The following is a 21,783-nucleotide window of genomic DNA, read 5'->3' on the forward strand; positions in this document are numbered from 1 at the left end:
CCCAGGTGGCTACATCACATATGTTACGAATAGGGACATCCCTCTGTAGGGCAGTAGAGGCGGCCATACCCCTGGTAGAATGGGCCCGCAAGCTGACCGTTGGGTCCTTACCCCGCCAAGCGGTAAGGCTCAGAAATAGCCAGAATAATCCAGCGAGAAAGTCGGTTTCGTCACAGCTTGTCCCAAACGCTTTCCAGCGTAACCAATGAAGAGTTGATCGTTAACTTGACCCGGGACATGCATGAAGTATAAAAGGAGCCTCTCATCTTCCTTACCAGGGTGTGGAGGAGGATAAAACGCCGGAACAACCTTCTGGCTTAAATGAAATTCTGACACCACCTGTCCTGAAACACAGTGAAGGGAGGCTTAACTGAAAGTGCCTGTAACTCACTCACTCTGCAAGCGGAAGCGACCGCAACCAAAAATACAGTTTTAAGAGTTAACAGTCTCAAAGGGCATGAATGCAAATGCTCAAACGGAGCACCCATCAGAAATTTGATAACAAGGTTCAAATCCCAACCGGGCACCTGGAAAGGTGACTGAGGGAACACAGTGAGCCCTTTCAGAAACTAAGCAATTAAAGGAATTTTAAAATAAGAACACCCTTCAGACGAGCGCTTAAATATGGACAGCGCCGCCAGGTAACCTTTAACGGTACCCACTTGCAAGCCCCTGTGGGCCAAAGAAAGCAAAAAAAGACAGAACCATGGGAATTTCACATGCAAAAGGATCCACATTCTTAACCCTGCACCAGTCGCAGAACTTACGCCAACGGTACAGGGACTTTGTTGCGGGCCTTCTGGCCGAGAGCAACACCTCCATCACGTCTTCAGGGAGGTCCCAATCCTTATACCTCAACCTTTCAGCAACCAGGAGTGAAGGTTGTGGGATCTGACCTCTGGATGGAGAACCTGACCCCCCCCCCTCCTTTGAGAGCAGATCGTCTCAGTAGTAAAGACGACGTGGAGGGCAGATGGACAAGTCGAGAAGGTCCGGGTACCACGTCCTCCGGGCCCACGCCGGAGCAATGAGGATCATCCGGGAACCGAACCTCCACAGTACTTGCGGGACGACGGGGACTGGAGGAAACGCGTACAGCAGTGGGAATGATCACTCCACCACCAACGCGTCTCCTAAGGCTCCTTTTGGAGGAAATTCCCGCTAGCAGAACCTCGCACTTCCAGTTGACACTGGAGGCGAAGAGATCCACTTGAGGGGTCCCCCAAAGGGCGAAGATCTCCAGGAGAATCTCCTGAGCCAACTCCCACTCGTGAGATCGCGCTCAGACTGCTCAGAGCATCCATCTCGTTTTGGTCTCTGGCCAGATGAACTGCCGATATCGAAACTTCCTGCTGGATTGCCCAGAACCAGAGCTGCATCGCCTCCCTGCACAGAGGAAGTGACCCAGCTTCTCCCCCCCCCTTTTGTTGAGGTAGTGCATGGCCACCGTGTTGTCCGTCAGGATCAGGACATTCTTCCCTCGCACAGTCGGCAGAAAAGCCTTCAGGGCTAGCCTGACGGCCCTTAGCTCCAACAGATTGATATGGAGTCTGGAATCCAACGGAAACCAACGACCGCTGACTGTCAACTCGTTGGCATGAGCTCCCCATCTCATGAGGGATGTGTGCGTCACGATCGTCACCTCCAGCCAGGGTAGCCAAAATGGAGGCCCCTTCAGATTGTCGTCGACGGCCCACCACAGAAGGTCCGGGGCGACCGAGGACGGCACCTGAACAGGGTCCGACAACCTGCCGGAGGACTGAGACCACTGGAGCTTGAGTGCCCATTTCAAAGATCTCATCCGCAACCTGGCCTCTGGCACCAGAAGAATGCAGGATGCCATGAGGCCGAGCAATCTCAAGAGCTCGAACGCTGGGAGACTCTGGGCAAGCTGAAACTTGTGCACCATCCGCTGAATGTGATGAGCCCTCATCTGGGGAGGAAAACACTGCCCCAGGGACATGTCGAGCACTGCTCCGATGTACTGGAGCCTCTGAGTTGGTGTCAAATGGGACTTCAAGTTGAAGGAGCAGCCCAGCTTGTGGAGGGAGTGGCAGGTGACCGACAGATGATCCAGGACTTGCTCGGGAGAGCGCGCCCTGATCAACAAATCGTCCAGGTAGGGTTAGACGTGAATCCCACCTTTCCTGAGGTGCGCTGCCACCACCACCATGAGCTTGGTGAAGACCCTCGGGGCGGAGGTCAACCCGAAACTGAAAGTGCGAGTCACCAACCGCGAACCTCAGGTACTTCTTGTGCTTTGGATGTATCGGCACATGAAAATAGCGGTCCTCGAGGTCGAGACACCCCAACCAGACCTGACGTTGAAGGGCCAGGAGGACTTGAGAAAGAGTAACCATCTTGAACTTGTCCTTCCTGAGGAGTTTGTTCAAACCGCGCAAGTCCATGATTGGTCTCAATCCCCAGTCTTTCTTGGAAATCAAAAAATAAGGGGAATACCATCCCTAGTTCCTCTCCGCTACAGGCACCAGTTCTATGGCGCCTTTCTCCAGCAGGGATTGAATTTCCTGCGCAAGGAGAGGATCTGTACTCTTCAGAGATTCCCTGGTGGATTGTCGTGAGGCCTCTGCCGGAAAGGAAGACAGTAGCCGTGGGCTAGGATCTCCAGAACCCACACATCTGAAGTAATGGCACGCAACTCTACAAGATGCTGCGCCAGCCTTCCCCAACCGGCGAACCATGGGACATGGCCTCATGACTAAGCTGAAACGGCTGCGGTGTTGCCGGAGGGCAAAGAGGCAACAGCCTGAGCTGCCTTGGCACCTCAAGTAGCTTCTTTTCCACCTCTGGCACTCCTACGGTGGCCCCTTTGACTGGCAGCTCCTCTCGCTTTACCAAAGGATGAGTAATAACGAAAGGAACCTCCCCTCCATTGCTGTCCCCTAGGACGAAAAGGTAGAGGTTGGCGAACTGCAGCACCCAACGACTGTGCTGCAGCTTCTGAGGTCTGCAACCTCTCAAGGCTCTCGTCAGCCTTGCTGCCAAAAAGATGTTCCCCGTCAAAGGGCATGTTGAGGAGCTGGGCCTGCACATCAGGAGCAAACCCCGACTTCCGCAACCACGCAAACCTGCGTATTACGGTGCTCGCGGCCATGGACCGGCTGACGCAATCTGCCATGTCCAAACCCGAATGAACGGCCTCACACATGGCATCCTTGCCATCCTGAACCATGGCAAGGAAACCATCCCGTTCCTCCCTTTCGGGAATATGTTCAGCCACTAAGGAAACCATTCCACAGAGTGTGCATGAAACGTGACCAGGCACCTACGGAGTTGGCCGCCTGAAGCGCCATACCCCCTGAAGAAAACACTTTCTTCACCCAGCCGTCAAAACGCTGGTCGTCCCCATCAGGAGGGATGGTAGGATACGACACCTGCTTTGCTGGGGCCGTAGCCACCTGCACCACCAAACTCTCCGGAGTGGGGTGCTTGGTCAAGTAGCAGGGGTCGCTACTGGCTGGGTGGTATTTTCGCGGCAAAGACTGGCCCACTGTCGGGAGACTCTCCGGAGCAGTCGAAGCCGCTGCCACGCTCCTCTGTAGAGCCATATGGAACGGTAGTACCGGGTCAGTTGCCAGACCTTGGTCGAGGATATCCGTAAGGTCATCCTGAAGAAAATCCCCTGGGGGAGCAGACCACACCAAGTACTCGGTGACCCTGGACATAAGGCGCCGGTACGAGGAGTCGGCATGAATGCTAGGCTCAGGCCTACAAAACTCCACCTCCGGAGAGGTGTCCAGCCCACTGGTGTCGTGCAGGGACTGCCGCAGGTCCTCAAGTTGGCTATGGCCCGAGAGAATCTCGTCTGGCACCGTATCAGGAACCGTGCCATCATCAGAGCCCTCATCCACCTCTGAAATAAACTCAAGATGGCGGTATGAAGGCACAGAATGTGGAACAAAGCCATGCTGGACCTTGGCCAGAGCCTTTCTAGAGGTTTGCGAGCCCCGGGGTAGCCCTGTCGAAACATCCTCGAAAGGCGTCGAGTGAATCGGCGCCGAACGCGGCACCGACAGCAATGACAGGCCTCGAGGCCGGAGCCCCAAGCGTGTCCCTCGACAGCCTGGGCGCCACCGGCATCGACGTCTTCCTCGAAAACACCACAGGTGCACACGGTCTCGAGCGCGCCGAGGACCGGGACCTGGAACGGGCTTTATGAGAACGAGTTCCCTTGTCCGAGCGGGACCTCTCCCGCAAATCGTGCCGACCACCCGAGCCTGAAGGCGTGTGAGCGGTGTCTCTCGACCGACCCCACTGAGGCGCAGACGTACCAGGGCCCTGCGATCGAGAATTGCTAACATTTTCTTCCCGAAGGAAGCCCATTCCTCCAGCATCTCATGCTTGGTGGGATAAGCGACCCCGCCAACGGGCGGAGTCCTCGGATGAGGACGGGAAAGGCAACCGATGACGGTGTTTCTGGGTGTGCCTCGAAGAGGCAGAGGAGTGGCGGGACAGACTCCGGGACCGAGACCCACTGGACTTCTGACGAAGATGCGGAGAGTCACCCCTCGAATCGTCCGTCGAAAGCCCCGCAGACCTCGACTTCTGTGGCTTGGATACCTTACCTACCAACAACTTCTTGCGCTCCTGCAAGGCTTTGGACGCAAGCGACTGGCAGTCGACAGTCATCTGTGTCATGGGCCTCCCCGAGGCAGCAGAGGCAGGCGTTGTGAGAGTGTCACCGACATCTTGGACCCACAGTCCCCGCACTTCTTAAAGCCCGGACGCGGGGTGGAAGACGAGGTAGACATCTCACGAAGAATATACTTCACAAACGAACAGGTTCGAAGAACCGATAAAGAACAGTAACTCCAAAGAGTCGAGGTGCGCAGAGATCTCAGAAGCGAACATGTTCGCGGAAAAAACGGAACTGAGGCTATGGGCATCGTGCGCCCTACTTATAACATCCAGTGACATCGGAGGAGGTCCGAGGGCTGCGTATCGACGTCATTGATGCAGGAGCCGAAGATTTTCCAAAGCAGCACAGCTGTGGTGATTACCGTCATAGATATGGAATACGTCCGAGGATCCAATCCCCTCAAAATGGAGTTACAGGTAAGAAACTACTCCCTTATCCAGGTAAGAAACTACTCCCTTATCCAACATTGGATCTTTCATGGATTCATATGCTTACAATAGATTACATAGCATTATTCATATACATGGTGGCGTGTAATGCAAACCAAATCATTAGGAACGCAACATACCATCAGTAAGAAAAAACATTAGCTGAACTAACATTGAAATAGGCACCCCACTCTGTGGGGGCTTACCTTACTAAACAGGCGCTGCAGGACTGCATGTCCCATATATACATCTGCAACATGCTGTTGCTCCAGACAATGCCGAGTAAATGTATGCGGCACCGACCAGGAGGCCGCCTGACAAGATGTCCACCAGCGGAATCCCAGACCATAACGCCGCTGATGACGCGGTGGATCTTGTCGAGTGGGCTTTTGGGCGTCTCCCCAGAGGCTTTCCCGCCTTTGAGTGACAGAAGGAAATAGCTGATGAAACCCATCGCGATAGTCCTTGTTTGGAGATTGCTTTTCCCTTTGCTGAGGGTCCATAAGCTACAAACAGCTGTCTCGAACGCCAGAATTCCTGTGTACAACTCATAAAACTTCAATGCACTTTGACGTCCAACATATGTAGAGCCTTCTCTGCCGATGAGGATGCCGAAGCGAAAAATGCTGGTCGCACAATAGAAGAGGGTTTTTGGAACATAGTTGGCACCTTCGGAATAAAGTGAGTGTTAGTTGCTACCACCACCTTGTCCTTGAAGAATCGCAAGTACGGAGGATCACTAGAGCTTGTAGCTCTGATATTATTCTTGCTGATGTAATGGCCACCCAAAAAAAAACACATTTTCCATGACAAAAACTTCAGGGCATAGGTTCGAACAGTGCCTTCATTAGTCCTGATGGCACCAGATTGAGACTCCAACCAGGAGGGAACTTTTTGGCTGGGGGAAAAGTTTGAAATAAACCTCTTAAAAATTTTAAACTAGTCCATCACTGAACAATGGAGTCGAATGCCTTTTGAGTAAACATAGAAATGGCCGCCAGGTGAACTTTAATGGAGGGGAATGCAAAACCTCTCCTAGCCAAGTGTAGTAAATAAGGTAGAATTGGTTCTGATGAAATATTAAGGGTCTACCCCAGGCTGATCCTTACACCACAACCATTTCTATTTGCATGCATATGAGACGTTCGTGGACAGAGCCCTCGCTGCCTCTAAAATGTGGCGACAGTCTCTAGAAATGTATAGCAAACCAAAGGAGCCAAGCCGTCAGGCTGAGGGAGTCTGGGTCGTGATGCCAAACTGTTAGCTTGTCTTGAAACAGAAGGTCCGTTGTCACTTGTAATCTCACTGGTTCTGCTACGGATAGATGGAGCAGGTCCGAAAACCACAGCTGCCTGGCTCAGTTGGGGGGGCCAACTAGAATCACACGACATGGATACTTCTGAATCCACTGGAGGGTCCGCCGAATGAGTAAACAAAGGGAACGTGCAAGCAAACCTGCCCGTCCACAGGAAGATCACATCCCCCAGCGGATTGGGCTGCGGCCATCTGCTGGCAAACTGCCTGCACTTCTCGTTTTTCCGGGTGGCGAAGAGATCCAGCGAAGGACGGCCCCATTTCCAGAAGATGCTCAATACCTGCTGATCCTTCAGCTGCCACTCATGGAGTTGGTTCATTTCTCTGCTGAGAGAGTTCGCCTGTACATCGATTAGCCCTGGTAAATGAAACGTTACGATGTTGATGTCTTGTTTGAGGGCCCAATGCCATAGTTCCTGAGCCTCGGTCGAGAGCGTTCTGGAATGAGTGCCGCCCTGCTTCCTGAGGTAGAACATCGTGGTTGTATTGTCCAACACTCACGACAGATCCTCGTATGCGCGGCAAAAAGGATTTTAGAGCCCATTGAACCGCTCTTTCCTCCAGCACATTGATGTGAAGACTAGATTCTTTCAGGGACCACCGACCTTGAACTAGCAAATGAGCTCCCCATCCTATTTGGCAAGCATACGTCACAAATGTGGATTGAAATTCCGGCTCATGTAGGGGGCATTCCTAAATCGCCGTTGATCACTTTATTGGACCATAATCTGCGACTTTGAGTCCAACGGTCTGCTAGAAACTCTTGTATTCCATTGGTGAAGGACTGTCTCTTCATGAGGCCAATACATGACGCCATGGCCCCCAGCTGGGACATGTAGCTTCCGACTGACACTCTGGTGCCAACTCTCCACTCTGCTGCTTTTTGCTCGAGTTTCTGAACTCTTTCAACAGGAGGCTTCACTAGCCCCTCTTGAGTCTAATTCCGCGCCCAAAAACACCAAGCTCCTGGAGGAAGACAGAAAGGACTTCTCAAAGTTGACTGCGAAGCCCAACCATTGCAGCAGCTGCATGGTAATGTAAAGGCTTGCCTGCGTCACTGTCGGCGACGAGCCCTGTATTAGCAGTCGTCCAGGTAAGGATAGATGTGATGACCTTCTAGTCAGAGCCACGCCGCCACCAGAGCCAAACATTTTGTAAACGTCCTGGGAGACGATTTTACTCGGAATTGGTAATGACTCTGACCTACCACAAACCGCAGACATTTTGTGTCGCAGACGCATAGGTATGCGAAAATATGCATCTTGCAAATCCAACGATGCTAGAAAATCCCCCGGTTGCATCGACTGGATGACCTCCTGAACTTTAAGCATCTTGAACTTCAGGCATCGCAGAGTCTTGAGAACTCGAAGGTCCAGAAGAGCCGCCACTTGCCATTGGTTTTTTGACCACGAAGTAACGGGAGTAAACCCCACCCCAGACTTCTCGGCCAGCGGAACCAATTCTATAGCCCCTTTTTGCAGCACAAGTACAACCTCCTGCTGTAAGACGTGAAGATGAGGTTGTGCCGGATACACAGGAGGACTGGGAAGTGGCAGGACCTTGAGTTCTAAATGGTGGCCTAGCCTCACCGCGTCGAGCACCCAAAGGTCCGATGTAATTTTCTCCCATTCGTCGACGTGTTGGGCCACCCTGCCTCCGAGGACATCTCTTGAAGATTATCATTGCTGTGATTTTGATTGCTTATTCTTGGTAGACGAAGGCTGTCCTTTCATTCTGGAAGTTTGAAAATCACAGCTTCTTCGTGTAGCTTGAACCGTTCACCTGTACCCCTGTGAGGAGTACGTAGATCTATTGTAGTTCTGGTCTCTGGATGCGGTAAAGCGAGAATTTCCCAAAGCTCCATGGAAGGGACGAAAAGGTTGAAACGCTCGCCCACTGTGCTCGACCACTGATCTAGCCGTATCCGAATCCTCCTTCATGCCTTGGAGTGCTTCATCAAGGTTTTCCCCAAATAACCGTTCACCTTCACAGGGCATGTCTAACACCTTATAATGGACCTCCGGCCCAAAGTCTGTACACTTTAGCAGGCTTTCCTCCTTAGCACCACCCCATTATTTATCTGCTTGAACCCCGATTCCGTTAAATCTACAGCGATGTTCATGCTGTGATTTCATGCCTCCTCACCTTCATGCACCAGTAGCATGGCTGTCTTTCGGTGTTCTTCGGGCAGATGTTCTAAGATGGGGGCCAGGCGATGCCACATTTCATGGTTGTAGCGTGCCATAATCGCTAATGAGTTAGCAGCCTTGACCGTCGTCGCTCCCACTTTTAAGACCTTCTTCCCAAAGGCATCTTGCCTTCGAGCTTCACTGTCCGGAGGTGTTGTGCACTTGTGTTGAGCTCTAGCTTTCCTGCTAGCCACAGCCACCACTGATTCAGGCAAGGGCTGCGCAATCAAACACTTTGGTGTAGAGTCCGGTGCCTTGAATTTCTTTTCTAATCTGCCCAGGATTGCAGGCCCTGAAAATGGATGGCGCATGGTATGCAAACCCTCTTGCCAAACGTGGTCCAGGATTGGAACTGAGAAGTTTGACTTTCTTCTCTTCCCCATATGGTCAAATAAGAAGCCTTCCTTCCGTTCGTCCTCTGGGGTCAGATCAACCTCAACACAGGCTTTTGCCATCATGGCATGAAAAGCCCCAATATAGTCTGGGGGTGAGGGTTGCGCCGGACTCTTATGAGCTTCTATTTCTCCATCAGATTCCCACGTCGGGTCTCTTAACTGCGATGATGAAATGTCAGATATGGAGTCCCTAGGACCTTGATCTGACTCCGAGTCCTGTAGCTCACCCTCTGGGTGTGAACAAGGAGGTTCTATGCTGATCGGCCGGGAATCCGGCAACTCAGCCGTGGACACAGAACGAGGCAATAGGCCTGCCGCATCAACGATGGGCGTCACATGAGGGGTACCCATGGAGGCAGTCTTGCATCCAGCTGACTTAACAGGGACTGCAGCGTAGATAACACCGACTGCGGGTTCAGCAGAGGAGACGCAGGTGGAACGTTCGGACTCCCCGCCGTCGAAGGGCCAATGCACTGTAAGCTGAGATTTGTTGGATGCACTACAGGTTCTCGTTCCTCCATCGATGAGTGGGCAGACTCCTGCTGCAATAAGGTGTCCGGTAGAACTGTGTCATACATCGCAGGCTGCCAAGACCCTGGAGCAACAACCATCAACGATGAAAACCTGGATCCCTCGCTGATTGCTGCCACTGAGGCAGACAATACCACTGTAGAGATCGGCAGTGCAGAGGGTAGTGAAGCAGTCAACGACGGGCCTTCCGTTGACGACGCTGGCACTTGTGGCGTAGACTTGCTAGGCGATCCCGTCTTTTTCGAGTCTTTGGACTGGTGTTTTGAAGATTCCCTGCTCAAAGAAGACCTACGATGGTCTCCTGAGGAGCGCTTCAAAGGGTCTTTTCCATCCTTCCTTGAAGCCGAAGATGATATTCCTGGCTTCCGGGCTTGGTCCGAATGGCCATGTTTTGATGATGAGCACCTTTCATCAGATGTTTCCCCGAAGAGGAACGACTTTTCCATAGGCCGTGACTTCTTTGCCGGAGGCTCAGCCGACACCGAGGGGCGAGGAACTGCAGGGGTCTTAGGCCTGCCAGACACCAGACTGCGTACCGACCCTACCTCACATGGAGGGTAAGCCCCTTCGTTCAGCCACAATATTAGTCGATTGCGGTCCTTCAACGGTTTTTGTGAGAAACCTTTGCAGATGTCACAGGTATCCACGGAATGAGGGTAGACACAAAAGAGGCAGTCCTGTGCCCGTCTCCTTCATAAAACTTTCTTCATTCCGCACGTAGCACACTGGCGAAACAACACTTTCCCGACATTGGGAAAGAAAGAGTGCAACCTAGTACAGTGTAGTAAACGCAAGGTGATCCCGACACTTGAAATCTGAGAGGGAGCTGCGGGGCGGGTCCATTTATACCCTACTTCCTAATGGGTAGTGCGTAAGCGTCCCGAAAGGACAGATAGGACACAAGTGGCAAGTTTTCCAATGGAAAACGCTTTTGAAAAAGACGAGGGTTCCCGGCCTGACGACTGGGAATATTCCAAGCATGTGAATCCATGAAAGATCCAATGCTGGAGAATGCTGGCAGCAATGTGGGCAGCGACTGGAAGAGTAACAGCAGGGCGCAGGAGCACATACATCTTAATGGTGAACCTTCCTGCCCAGGAGAGGTTAAGTCTACTCCAGCGCTCTATGTCTAGCTGGATGGGCGCCCAGAGCGGTGAGTAATTGGCTTGGAGTTCATCAAGACGTCTGCGAACACTACTCTGTGCTGTTTTGAGGCCCCAATTTGTGGGGTTCGCTACAGTTTCAGGAGCGCCATCCTTAAAGGGGAAGGCGACTCATCTCGGTTGATCCGGAACCTGGATTGGCCCCGTACGCTTCCATCCTTTCCAGCAATGCGTTGGATGGACTGTTCCGGGTGTGTGACATAAGCCAGAACACCATCCACAAATAGAGCTAGCTTATATTGTGTGTTACCACTTTAACCCCTTAATTCTGGTGTCTTTTCCAATATTTTGCACCAGGCGTTCCATGACTAAGATAGAAACTAGGAGCAAAAGAGGGCAAGCTTGTCTGGTGCCCCTCGTTCGGGTGAATTGGGACAAAGCCACCCAGTTAACCGTAGCTCGTGTTGCTATATAGGCCCTGTGCACCATGCACCCATAAAGCCCTTCTGGAAAGGGAACACCTACCTCCACCACACACTAAGCGTTTGATTGGGTAGATAACAGGGGTGGCGTGATATTCACAGGGCAGTCTAAAAGTCCTCCATAGCAATGCAATGCAATACAAGAAGCACAATTGCAGGCTCCTAGTACAATGGCACCCAACATACCCTTCCCCTCCACCCCCCCAACTCTTGGCCAAAATGTTCCCCAAACGCCTCCCATATTGCTGGAGGAGCTGCACTCAATTGTGCTCATATTGGCATCAGTGGTGGAGCTGCCCCCCTATTCAAACCTATTGGAACGAAGTCCCGGCCTGGATACACCAAATAGAGGGTATACAAAGGGAGCTCAACCAACCCCCTCCTGGTCCTGTTTGGGATAGACCAAACAGGTGAGCAATACCAGATCCTTCCACATATGCCTAGGAACCTGCATTTAGCTGCGCAAGGATGCATCCCCATAAAATGGAAAGATAGCCTCCCCCGCAACGCAGACAGATTGGCTGCATAAAGCTAAAGAAATATATGACATGGAGTCTCACAGCGTTGGTGGCAGAAACCCACTCACAAATAGATGCTCATTGGCTATCTTTCTCGGGATATTACAGAGGCCACTCTGCCAACACATCCCATCTCACCGGCTTAGCACGCTGCCTCTATAGCCGCCGGATCGCCAGCTCGGTCAGTCACCCCCATGATAACATTTGCAATCAGGTTGTCCCTAATGCCATTACTGGGGCAACCCTGAGACCCCAGTCCCATGCACCTTGACATGGGGTGGGAGGCCTGATCTTCTCTCCTCTCTTCACCGGAAGCACAGTGGGAGTTTCGGTCCCTTTAGCCTCCTTCCCCATTATGGATCCTCTTTCTCACTCTGTCCTTTTAGTTTTATGAGAAAATGTGAAAAATCCACTTCGAAGATCTTCACCATGTTGCATGTAATCCAGAATTACAAAGTTTATGTAATGCAAGATCACAATAAAAACAATTTAGAAAAAAAAGCATTGGCGTTGCAGATTCTGGCATTGAAGGAGGTGGATTCTGCTGTAATTCTCGCACATTTATAAAGTTGAGAGATTTTGGTAAAGTGGTCTTTTATGTTGTCAGGATTCTTTTGGCAGGTTAGTTCTGCTTGGCATTTCTTGTTGTGTAGTTCTAGAAGGTCGGGGGTTAACCGTGAGTTGGAATGTCCGACAGCATTGAGGAACTAGGGGGCAATGATGTTCACAGCTTTCGATAGGGTTGAGCTGTACATGTCCATTGGGGGGTAGGGGGGGGGGGGGTGGTGGTGAATGAGGGTTTAAGGCATGGGGTGTCCAGCCAGGGCATAATGCATTGTGTATTTGGCCCTACTCCAGTGATTGTATACATGTATCTTTTATTTAGTGTTGTGTGATAATATTGCATGCTAGTAGTCATTTGTCAGTGTTATATGGCCATAAATAAATTCTTTTATAACCGACTGTCCAAGTGTTTTCCCTGACTTTTCACTGTGCTCATTGGTGACCCCCACTTACAAGCACACCACCTCTTGAAAGTTGGCATAAACCACTCATCCATCTACATTGAACTAGTTTGGCTACAGCTCCTAGAGTTGTCCGTCACTTAACTAGGTTGGCCTTCTATAAACCTGTCCACCAGGCCAGACTATAGAAAATCAGTCAAACAAATGTACTTTCGTGGACATGTACAAGAGTGCGCAAAATGTGCACACACCATAAGCTAGTGGCAATATACTCTTGAGAAAATTAGGTGCTGTACATGTGTAGAATTGAGGGGTGTAGTGACTTCATGACTGGCTTGTAGCCTGCAACTTGAATGTGTAACTCGGCATACAATAAATGTCTTACAACATTAAAGCACATTTATTTGGACTCTACATATGGCACAAACAGCACAAACTCCGCTGTTTGTACCATTACAACCTCTTGAACTAAAACAATCAAAAAGTATACTGGACCATAAAACACACTTCACTCTTCAATTGGCAAGGATGGCAGTGTACTTACCTCTGCGCAGTGTTTTTAAGAAAGCGTCAATCTGTTCCAGTCCTACGCCAAAGGCTCCCTTCTGCCCGTAAAGGAGATGTGAGAGCAGGAGATGTAGGACTTCTATTGCTATATCTTGAAAGCCACCTTCTTGATTTCCGCCAACGTCTGCGTCGATGTACGAGCGCAGAAGATCTGGAAGCTTCTGTTTTATGAACAGACCGGCTGAAAAATACAAGAGTGGTATCAAATAGAATGTCGGATTAAAAAGGAGATCAGATGGTAAGAAAATGGAGTACATAACATTAAACTAGTCACATTCAGTAAAGCTATCAGGCAGCAAAATTACCCAGGGGATCAGAAGATCTGTTCACTATTAAGCATTTATTCTAGTGTCAAACAAGAAAGGCCTGCAAGTAAAGTTTGTGCATGTCGGTAGGACACGTCCAGAAACCAAAAGAAGTGATGGTGGAAGCTTTTGAATTACTAAGAACCACTGGCATTAGCAGGGGGTGTGGCCAAACCTGTAGCATATGGTCTTCCTCCTTCTGCAATGGGTTGGTGGTCGAAGAACGATGGTCTGGAGTGTTGCCCAGAGCAATGCCAGAGGTTAAGATTAATTCTAAACCTTCCAGCCATCACCTTTTGTTTTGCATCAAGACTAGTCTTTAGAATCCTATGGCTTTCTAAATGGAGTGATACATGCCCAGGAGTAGAGTAGGTTAGGTCAGAGTACAACATACAGCACGACATTTAATAAAAACATGCGCACACCAGGCTTGGAAGGTCGAGCATGTGCCAGTTTTATATTCACATTCTGTGCATAGGCTACCATCCTTTATTTGGCCTTGAAGAACATATTACTTACCCTAGAAGTGTTCTTTCTGGTGGATGTTCCTCCCACGATTCCTGATCTTGGACCTATTCATATTGAGCTTTTCAGTAACAGAAAATTATAAGTTACTCACCGTAGTGACTAACGTACTTCGTCCATAGACCCCTGTCCTCCATACTGTAAAGGCGTCCTTTCCAAGGGACGGGAGACAACCTTTATCACCAGAAAAAACCTTGGTCCCTTCAAATTTAGAGACGCATGGAGGTGCGGCCCAGGGAGCATGCATTGCCCTGACTCCGCCGCCACACCTCAGTCCCCATTGACACATCGACAATAGATTTAACATTGCCTAATGACACCAGTATTCTTTGGGGGGGGGGGGGGGGGGGGGGGAATTGGTGGGATGGATAGAGGAAAATGGACTAAGAGTATGTTAGTCACTACGGTGAGAAACTTCTAAATACTCTTACGTCCCGACCCCTTTCCTCCATACTGTATGGGCGATTACAATTAATTGTAGCCCCAGGGTGGAGAGGAGACCCTCCTTAAGCAAATAGGTTCCTGAGAATTATCTGTCCGAAAGCCACCTCAGATCTAGAGCCGGCATCCAAACAGTAATAATTTGCCGAGGGAGAGGCCCAAGTGGCCGCCCTGCTTATGACTTGCCAAGGGACATGGCGCTGGAATGCGACGGCCGTTGCATTCGCCCCGACTGCATCGGCAGTCATGTTGGCCTGGAGCGACTTCTGCTGGCCCTCGTAGGCTTCTTTGATGCCAGAGACCATTCAGCGGGATATGGAAGCCTTAGAGGCTTGATAGCCCGGTCTTGAGCCTCCGAAAGTGACAAACGGGGCGTCTGATTTGCAGAATCCCTTGGTCCTGCCCAAGTAGAATTTCAGGGCACGCCTGACATCCAGGCAGTGCAGCACTCTGTGCTTTGTCTTTGGGATCAGGAAAAAACATAGGAAGGACTATTTCCTCGTTCAAGTGGAATGCAGGCGGAACCTTGGGCAGAAATGCGGGTGCATCCGCAGGACTACCTTGTCTTTGTGAAAAGTGGTATATGGTTCCGAGGCAACCAGCGCCTGGATCTCACCTACTCTATGAGCCGAGGTATTGCCGTCTTGATGACCAGCCTGATGTCTACGGATGCCATTGGCTCGAACGGTTTGTGCACCAGTGCGCCCAAGACTATGCTAATGTCCCACACCGGGTGCAGTCTCTTGATGGGCGGCGAGAGCCTTGCGAGACGCGCCCGATGTTTGACAATAGGGTTGGAGGAGAAGAAAATGCCATCCTCCGAGTTCTTGTAAGCCCCAATGGCTGCAAGGTATGTACAGCAGGTGTCCACCTGCACGCCTGAATGAGCGAGGTGAGCCGAACATGAGGACGTCGTCTAAAGTGCACGCCAAGGGGCCGATTCCCTTGCTGTCTGCCCAGTGGCAGAATCTGGTCCATTTGCTTTTGTGCTGAGCCCTGGTAGCTTTGCTCCTGGCGCCCTGTATGATCTCCAGATTGGCCCGTAAGAGGCTAAAGTGCCTAAGCGTTACCTGCTCAGATACCATGCTGTGAGGCTAGTTGTGGGTGGATGACTCTCCCCCGCCCCCTTCCTCCCCCCCAACTGAGCCAGAAGATGTGCTGGGCCTGTCGGAAGGTGAATCGGTGGCACCACAGAGAGGCCGAGTAGCTCTGAAAAACATGGCCTACAACGGAAATACCTTTTCGGAACACGTGTACGAGATGAGGCCAAGGAATGTCAGTCTGCGTAGGCTGCAGCTGTGACTTCCTGAGATTGAGCAAGAAGCCCAGATTGTGCAGTGTGTTCATAAGGGTATGGGAAGAGTGGTGAACCGCTTCCAGAGATGTAGCAGTGACGAGCCAGTCGTTGCGTTATGGGTAGATGAGGAGGCCCTGCTCTGAGGAGGGCCGCTACTGCATTCTTGAGTCTGGTAAAGACCCTGGGGGCCCCGAGTTGAGGCCAAAAGGAAAGACCTTGTATTGAAAATGGTAGCCCATGATCCTGCACCGTAAGAAAGAACGATGGGGCTGCCAAATCGGGACGTGTAGGTACGCGTCCTTCAGATCCAGGGAGCACATCCAGTCTCCCTTGTCCAATGTCTCCGCTATAAAAGCTGGCGTAAACATCTTGAATTTTTGCAGGCGTAAGGAGAGGTTGAGGGTGGAAAGATCCAGCACAATTCTCAGGCCCGCCTGGTTCTTCTGAATGGCGAAAATCCTGGAGTAAAAGCCAAAGCCTCACTGGGAGGCTGGTACTTCCTCCACTGCCTGGCCCTCTATGAGGGACCGAATCTCTGCCAAAAGAGTTGCTCTCCCAACCTGTGGAGGGGAGGAGGGAGGAGAGGCTGGGATAGGAAGGCGGTACCCCGTGGATACTATGGATAGGATCCAGGGGTCCGCGTAATTCTGATGTCTCCGGTGGGGGGCTGGCTTGCTCTCCATGCACATGTGAATCCGAAGGGGCATCTCATGCCTTCTTTCCCTCAGAGGCTGTCACTAAGGAGGGGGACAGGAAAAAGCCCTTACTCGCCTCCCCCCTCCCTTTTTGCTGCTTCTGCCGGCTCTGAGACGGTGAGCCGGTCTGGCTGCCTGGATCTGCATTCCTGGAAGCCGTGGAATCCTCCACATGTACGACCCCTCTCCAAGCGCTGCTGAGATTGGGTGTACAATTTGGGTGTGGTCTTTGTAAGGATGGATAAAGACTTAGCTGTTTGTGAGCCGTTTTTGTCCAGATCTTTGCCCGTAGTGGGGTGGAAGAGGTCGCCCCCTCCCACTCACCACCCCCCCTACCTCAAACAGTAGATCTAGTATGCGTTCCTGGACATCAGGGTTGAATTTTGTTGCCTGGAGCCAAGCTGTTCCGCTTATGTCCGTGGGAATACAGAGGGCACAGCCTGAGGTATCTATATGTGCCACTGTGGATTCCTTGAGGACATGCGCCACTAGTTTGGCTTCAGCAAGCCCAGCCTTAAAGCGCGATTGGCTCTGGGTGGGGAGTTCCGGGAGGAAGTCTGCAATTTCCTGCCATAACCTTTAGTTGGCAGCTGCCAGCATGGCATCAGCTTGACGTAGATGGCAAAGGCAAAGTAATAGTTTCTTGCCATACGCCTCCAAGATATTCTCCGCCTTGCCTAGCAGTGCCGCAGAGTTAGAGGCTCAGGACATCTGGGACTTGGAGTATAGTGATGCCGCTGCGATCACCGAAGTGTGGCTGAGGATGGGACAAAAGCAAGAGTGTATCCCCCCCCTCCACCTGCCTGTACTTGGCGTCTATTGACCAGCTGGGCCGAGTGGGGTTTGAGCCAGCCACTCTTGGCCAGGGAGACTACATCGGTCTGCATAGGAATCCCCGATTTGGCAGAGAAGCGTCGCATGAGGACTTCGGCCAGGACCCCCTCTGCCAGCTGCTCGACCTCTGGTTGTGGGAGGCCCAGGTACTCAGCAAGACGTTCGTGGAAGGCCCTGGCTGAGGATGGCGTGTCAGGGTCGACGTCCTCATCCATATCCCGTGGATCTGGAGAAACCTGTGGAGGAGTGGTTGTGCAGGAGGCTGGGGACAGGGCCCGCAGCCGAAGGCTGAGGAGCCTGTGGAGTCGGCTGGGTAGCCGGAGGAGGTGGCTGTGCCGGGGGCCTGGGGCGTCGGCATCCGTGGTGCCACTAGCATTGCAGGAAGGACTTCCCTGATGGAGTCTTGGATAACCCCCATCTGAGGTGATTCAGAGGCCAAGGAACTTCACAAAGAGCACCTCACTGGCCAAAGGTGGCAGGGGATGCCAACGGGGCAGCAGTGAACTGCTGGAGTCGCTGCATATGGATTCAGTGGAAAACTGCCCTGCGCTTAAGAAGGATAGGCTGTAAGCCACCTACCTGGTTGAGGCCAGTGCCACGTGGACACTCGGTCTTCGCTGAATGGCGGACGGGTGCCTCTCTGGCGCGGAAGCCATTCTGTCAAGCTGCCTGCCACGTGCTGCTCAGCCCGCTGGGCCTGGCATCCTCCAAGACTCTTGCGTGTGGATCACGTGGCCTACCCTGCTCCTCTGGCCTAGGCCCGTTCGGTGTGACACCCTCAACCCGGGAGTCGGTAGAGCTGCATTTAGGCACCCCCTCGGACGTATTGCCAATATTAGGGCATAGCCCCTCGGCCATGGTGCTGGCAAAAGGGCAGAGCCCCTCGGATGGAGGCCCAGTAAAATAATCTTCCAGTCCCTCAACAATGTAACCGGAAGGATCAGAGGATCCCTCGGACCCAAAGGCCGGTAGCTGAAGCATCCTCGGTGCACGTGGCGTTAGAACAGTGGTCTTCAAATTTTAATTCCCTGGGGGCCCCACACCCCACCTGAGCAAAATTTGGGCAAGCTGGGCCCCCCCAAAAGTGCCAGATTGACAGTATGTAGAAATGGCTATGAACTATTGCATGCCGTCACTGCACCCTACTCGCAGTACAGACCCTAGGCTCTCCCCACCACTATCCCAGTGCTCCCGCCCATCCTGCTCCCACCACAGTCCCATAACAAGCAAACACGCATCCATAAACATTTAAGTAAAATAAATCACCATAAGTGTACCTTCTGGAGGGGCCTGCACGTGGTTGCTAAAATGACCCGCTCCAGGTTGCTCTGCCCGTATGTGCAAGGAGGCGCAGGAGCACCCCCTCGCACATACATACATGCAGTGCCCCAGCCAGCATTTCCAATGAGCTATGCAAGGCTGCCTCGGTGATCATGTACGGCTCGGGAACTGAACTGTCAAAGGCAAACTGTTTCCCCTTTGACAGTTCAGCCAGCCCAGGAGCAATCCCTCAGCCGGAAAAAGCAGCTGAGTGAGTGTTCAGTGTTTCACTGGGCTGGCTCCTCCATAATTGGTGAGGGGGCCAGTGGGTGGACGCACCCTCAAACATTATGGATGAGCCACCAGGCTTGGACTGGCCTATAGGGCAATGGGGTGATGACTGTACCAAAAATGAAAAATGCTACTGTAGGCCAGTCAAAATGGGCCAATTTTTTGGCCAATGTTGGCTAGATTGAGGAGTTACTTCACTATGCAGCTAGTAGTCTTGACCATTGTTGCTTAATAAATACTTTAAATATCACAATTTGTTTACATTTTAACAAAAAACACCCCCTTGGGTACTATTCAAACAGTCCGACTAAAGGACTGAATATCCATTTGCAACTGCTGGCCACTTTTTTTATTGGTGCCTAAAGCAGTTTTATGGTCCAGTCTGACCATGTGAGCTGCCCCTGCCCATTTCCTCACCGTTTAAGACCTCTGCAGTAGAAGGACCTGACCGGTCCCTCCCACGAGGGAGTGTCCCTGGGACAGTCTCCCTTGTGGGGTGCGATGGACAATATGGGGCCTACCTTGGCACAAAGTTATTGAGATTCTCTGCAGGCGACCTCTGGAAGAGCTCCCGCCACCTGGCTAGTCTGTTCTTCAGCACATTTGAGGACAGCGAGTCACACGCCAAACATGATTGCCAACCATGGTCTGGGCCAAGGCGACGTAGGCAGAGGGCGTCTGAAGTTGGGAAGAGCCCGTTGCAGGATGGACACCTGCTGAACCCTGTAGAAATCAAAATGCGCTGGGGAGGAGCTGGACGCCTGAGGACTGAGTACCTGAATGATAAGACAAAAAGGACAAAGTATCCGCGCATGGAATTACATGGCCAAAGCCAAACCCAGGAGTGCTGGTCAATATGGCCTGTTCCGGTCACGCAGAAAAGGGGACTGAGGTGCGGCACCGGCAGGCGGAGTCAGGGCAGATTATGCTCCCTGGGCTGCACCGCTGCGCGCCTCTAAATTTGAAGGGCAAGAAGGTTTTTTCTGGTGGAAAAGGTTGGTATGGAGGAAAGGGGACAGGATATAAGAGTTTGCCAGCAGAGGGTGCTGCGCCGCACCAAGTCCATGTCCCTCAACGATTACCATTCACACGTGATGGAATAAATAGCACGCACAGCGCTGGTTGCCTCAGTTACTAATTTTCCCCACTTTTAGTACAGCCAACTTGAGGATTAGATAACCTGCATGGGCGTTGAAAGAGAGAAGTAGTAAAAAATGCACTCAGAGTGGGTAGGCTTGGAGGGCGATGAGGAATCTGCGGTAGGTACACCCACCAAAAAGAACATTACCAGGGGCCAGTACTATATTTGATGGACTCCATAGCAGTTTTGAGATGGGAGAAGTGAATTTTTGTAGAATTGTACGATACATATTGTGCATGGCCGCTCTTCCAAATCGGAGTGTCCTGGCCCAACAGCATCCAAGCAGTAATGCTTTGAAGTGTGGACCAAGTTACAACATTGTAAATGTACTGCACAGAAACACCTCTGAAGAGCCGAAGTGGTTGCCAGTCGTCTACTGGAATGGAATTTAAGATTCTCAGGGACATCTTTTCATGCAATGGATTAGCACTCTGAAAAACAAAGGATGAGCCAACGCGATCAATGTTTTGGCCTAGCCTGTTGGTATAGCCAATAGTTCGTCATCTTGTCTGACAGTTGCCATACTAGATATGTAAAAACCTAGCACTTTCAGGTCCAGCCTGTGTAACCCCTTCATCCTTAGAAGGGTGAGAAGGTGGATATAAAGCTGCTAGATGGTGCGTCAGATGGAATTCGGACACCATCTTGGCAAGGGAGGATCGAAACCTCAAACTACCTCCTCCTTGGAAAATATAGCAAATTGTAGTTTACATGACAAAGATTGTAGCTAGTGATGGCTACCAAAGAGATGGTTTAAGGTCAACACCCTGCAAGAGCAAGAACAGAGTTGTTCACATTTAAAAATAAGTTATTACCAGGTTCAAATCCCAGGACGAAACCAGCAAAGAGATTGGTGGGAATGCATTTGTCAGTCATTTTAAGAATTTTGTGAAAAGAGACTTATTCTGCCATGCATTTAAAAATGGATAACACTGCCAAGTATCCCTTAACAGCAGCCACCTGCAAACCTTTGTGGGCTAGGTACAGCAAAAAAAAAAAAAGAAAGCACTGCAGGTGTATTGCAAGAGAAAGGATATACATCATATGCCCTACACCAGCTGCAAAATGTGTTCCAACAGCAGTGGTGTAGTGCTTTTGTTAGTATGCTAGTAAGAAAGCACTACCTCCTAAAGGTTTTTCAGGAGGTCCCAATCTTTATAACTTGTCCACTCAGAAACCAGGCGTGAAGGTGGAGTTCCAATTCCAGGAAAGCTAGAAAGGAGGGCAGATGGACATGTATGGTCGGGATAACACGCCCTCCTGGGCCAATCCAGCACAAATGGTATGATGGAATTCCCGAATTTTCTCAACCTCCTAATGACATGAGGAATGGCAGGGAGCACCAATTCCCAATCAGCCACGAACACGTCCCCCAGAGGGCCGAATATTAATTTCCCTGGACCAGAACAGGTCGCATTTCCTGTTGATACTGTGGCGAAGAGATCCACTGGCGGGGTTCCCCAAAGGGCAAATATCTCAAGAAGGACTTCCTGAGCCAATTCCCACTCGTGAGATTGTACTATGCCTGCTCAGAACATCCACCTCTGTAGTCTCTTCTCTGGCTAGGTGAACAGCGGACAGAGATCCTAGTTTGTAGCACCCAACACCAGAGCTGCATTGTCTCCCTGCACAGTGGTAATGACCTCCACACCTTTTATTAGGGTAATGCATGGCCACTGTGTTCCGTCATTATCAGGATTTTCTTCCCCTGCATGTACAGCAAAAAGGCAATCAGCACCAATTGTAGTGCCTTCATCTCTTAACAGGTTTATGTGTAGTCTTGATTATGATGTGGACCAAAGTCTGACCATCAGATCGAACATGTGAGCTCCCATTCCCATG

The 21,783-nt window shown here is 51.2% G+C and overlaps 1 protein-coding gene across 7 annotated transcripts in view; it reads right to left on the minus strand.

Moving 5' to 3' along the window:
* The window catches only part of CNOT1 (CCR4-NOT transcription complex subunit 1), a 2,171,110-nt gene that overhangs the window by 1,730,363 nt on the left and 418,964 nt on the right, over nt 1–21,783 (minus strand). For all 7 annotated transcript variants that reach the window (XM_069654650.1, XM_069654658.1, XM_069654642.1 and 4 more), the window contains one exon: nt 13,130–13,333. In XM_069654650.1, coding sequence (XP_069510751.1) covers nt 13,130–13,333 — 204 coding nt within the window. The remainder of the gene's footprint in view (nt 1–13,129; nt 13,334–21,783) is intronic.

This window comes from Ambystoma mexicanum, chromosome 1p (genome assembly GCF_040938575.1).
Source record: "Ambystoma mexicanum isolate Mex_15411 chromosome 1p, UKY_AmexF1_1, whole genome shotgun sequence".
NCBI lineage: Eukaryota > Metazoa > Chordata > Amphibia > Caudata > Ambystomatidae > Ambystoma > Ambystoma mexicanum.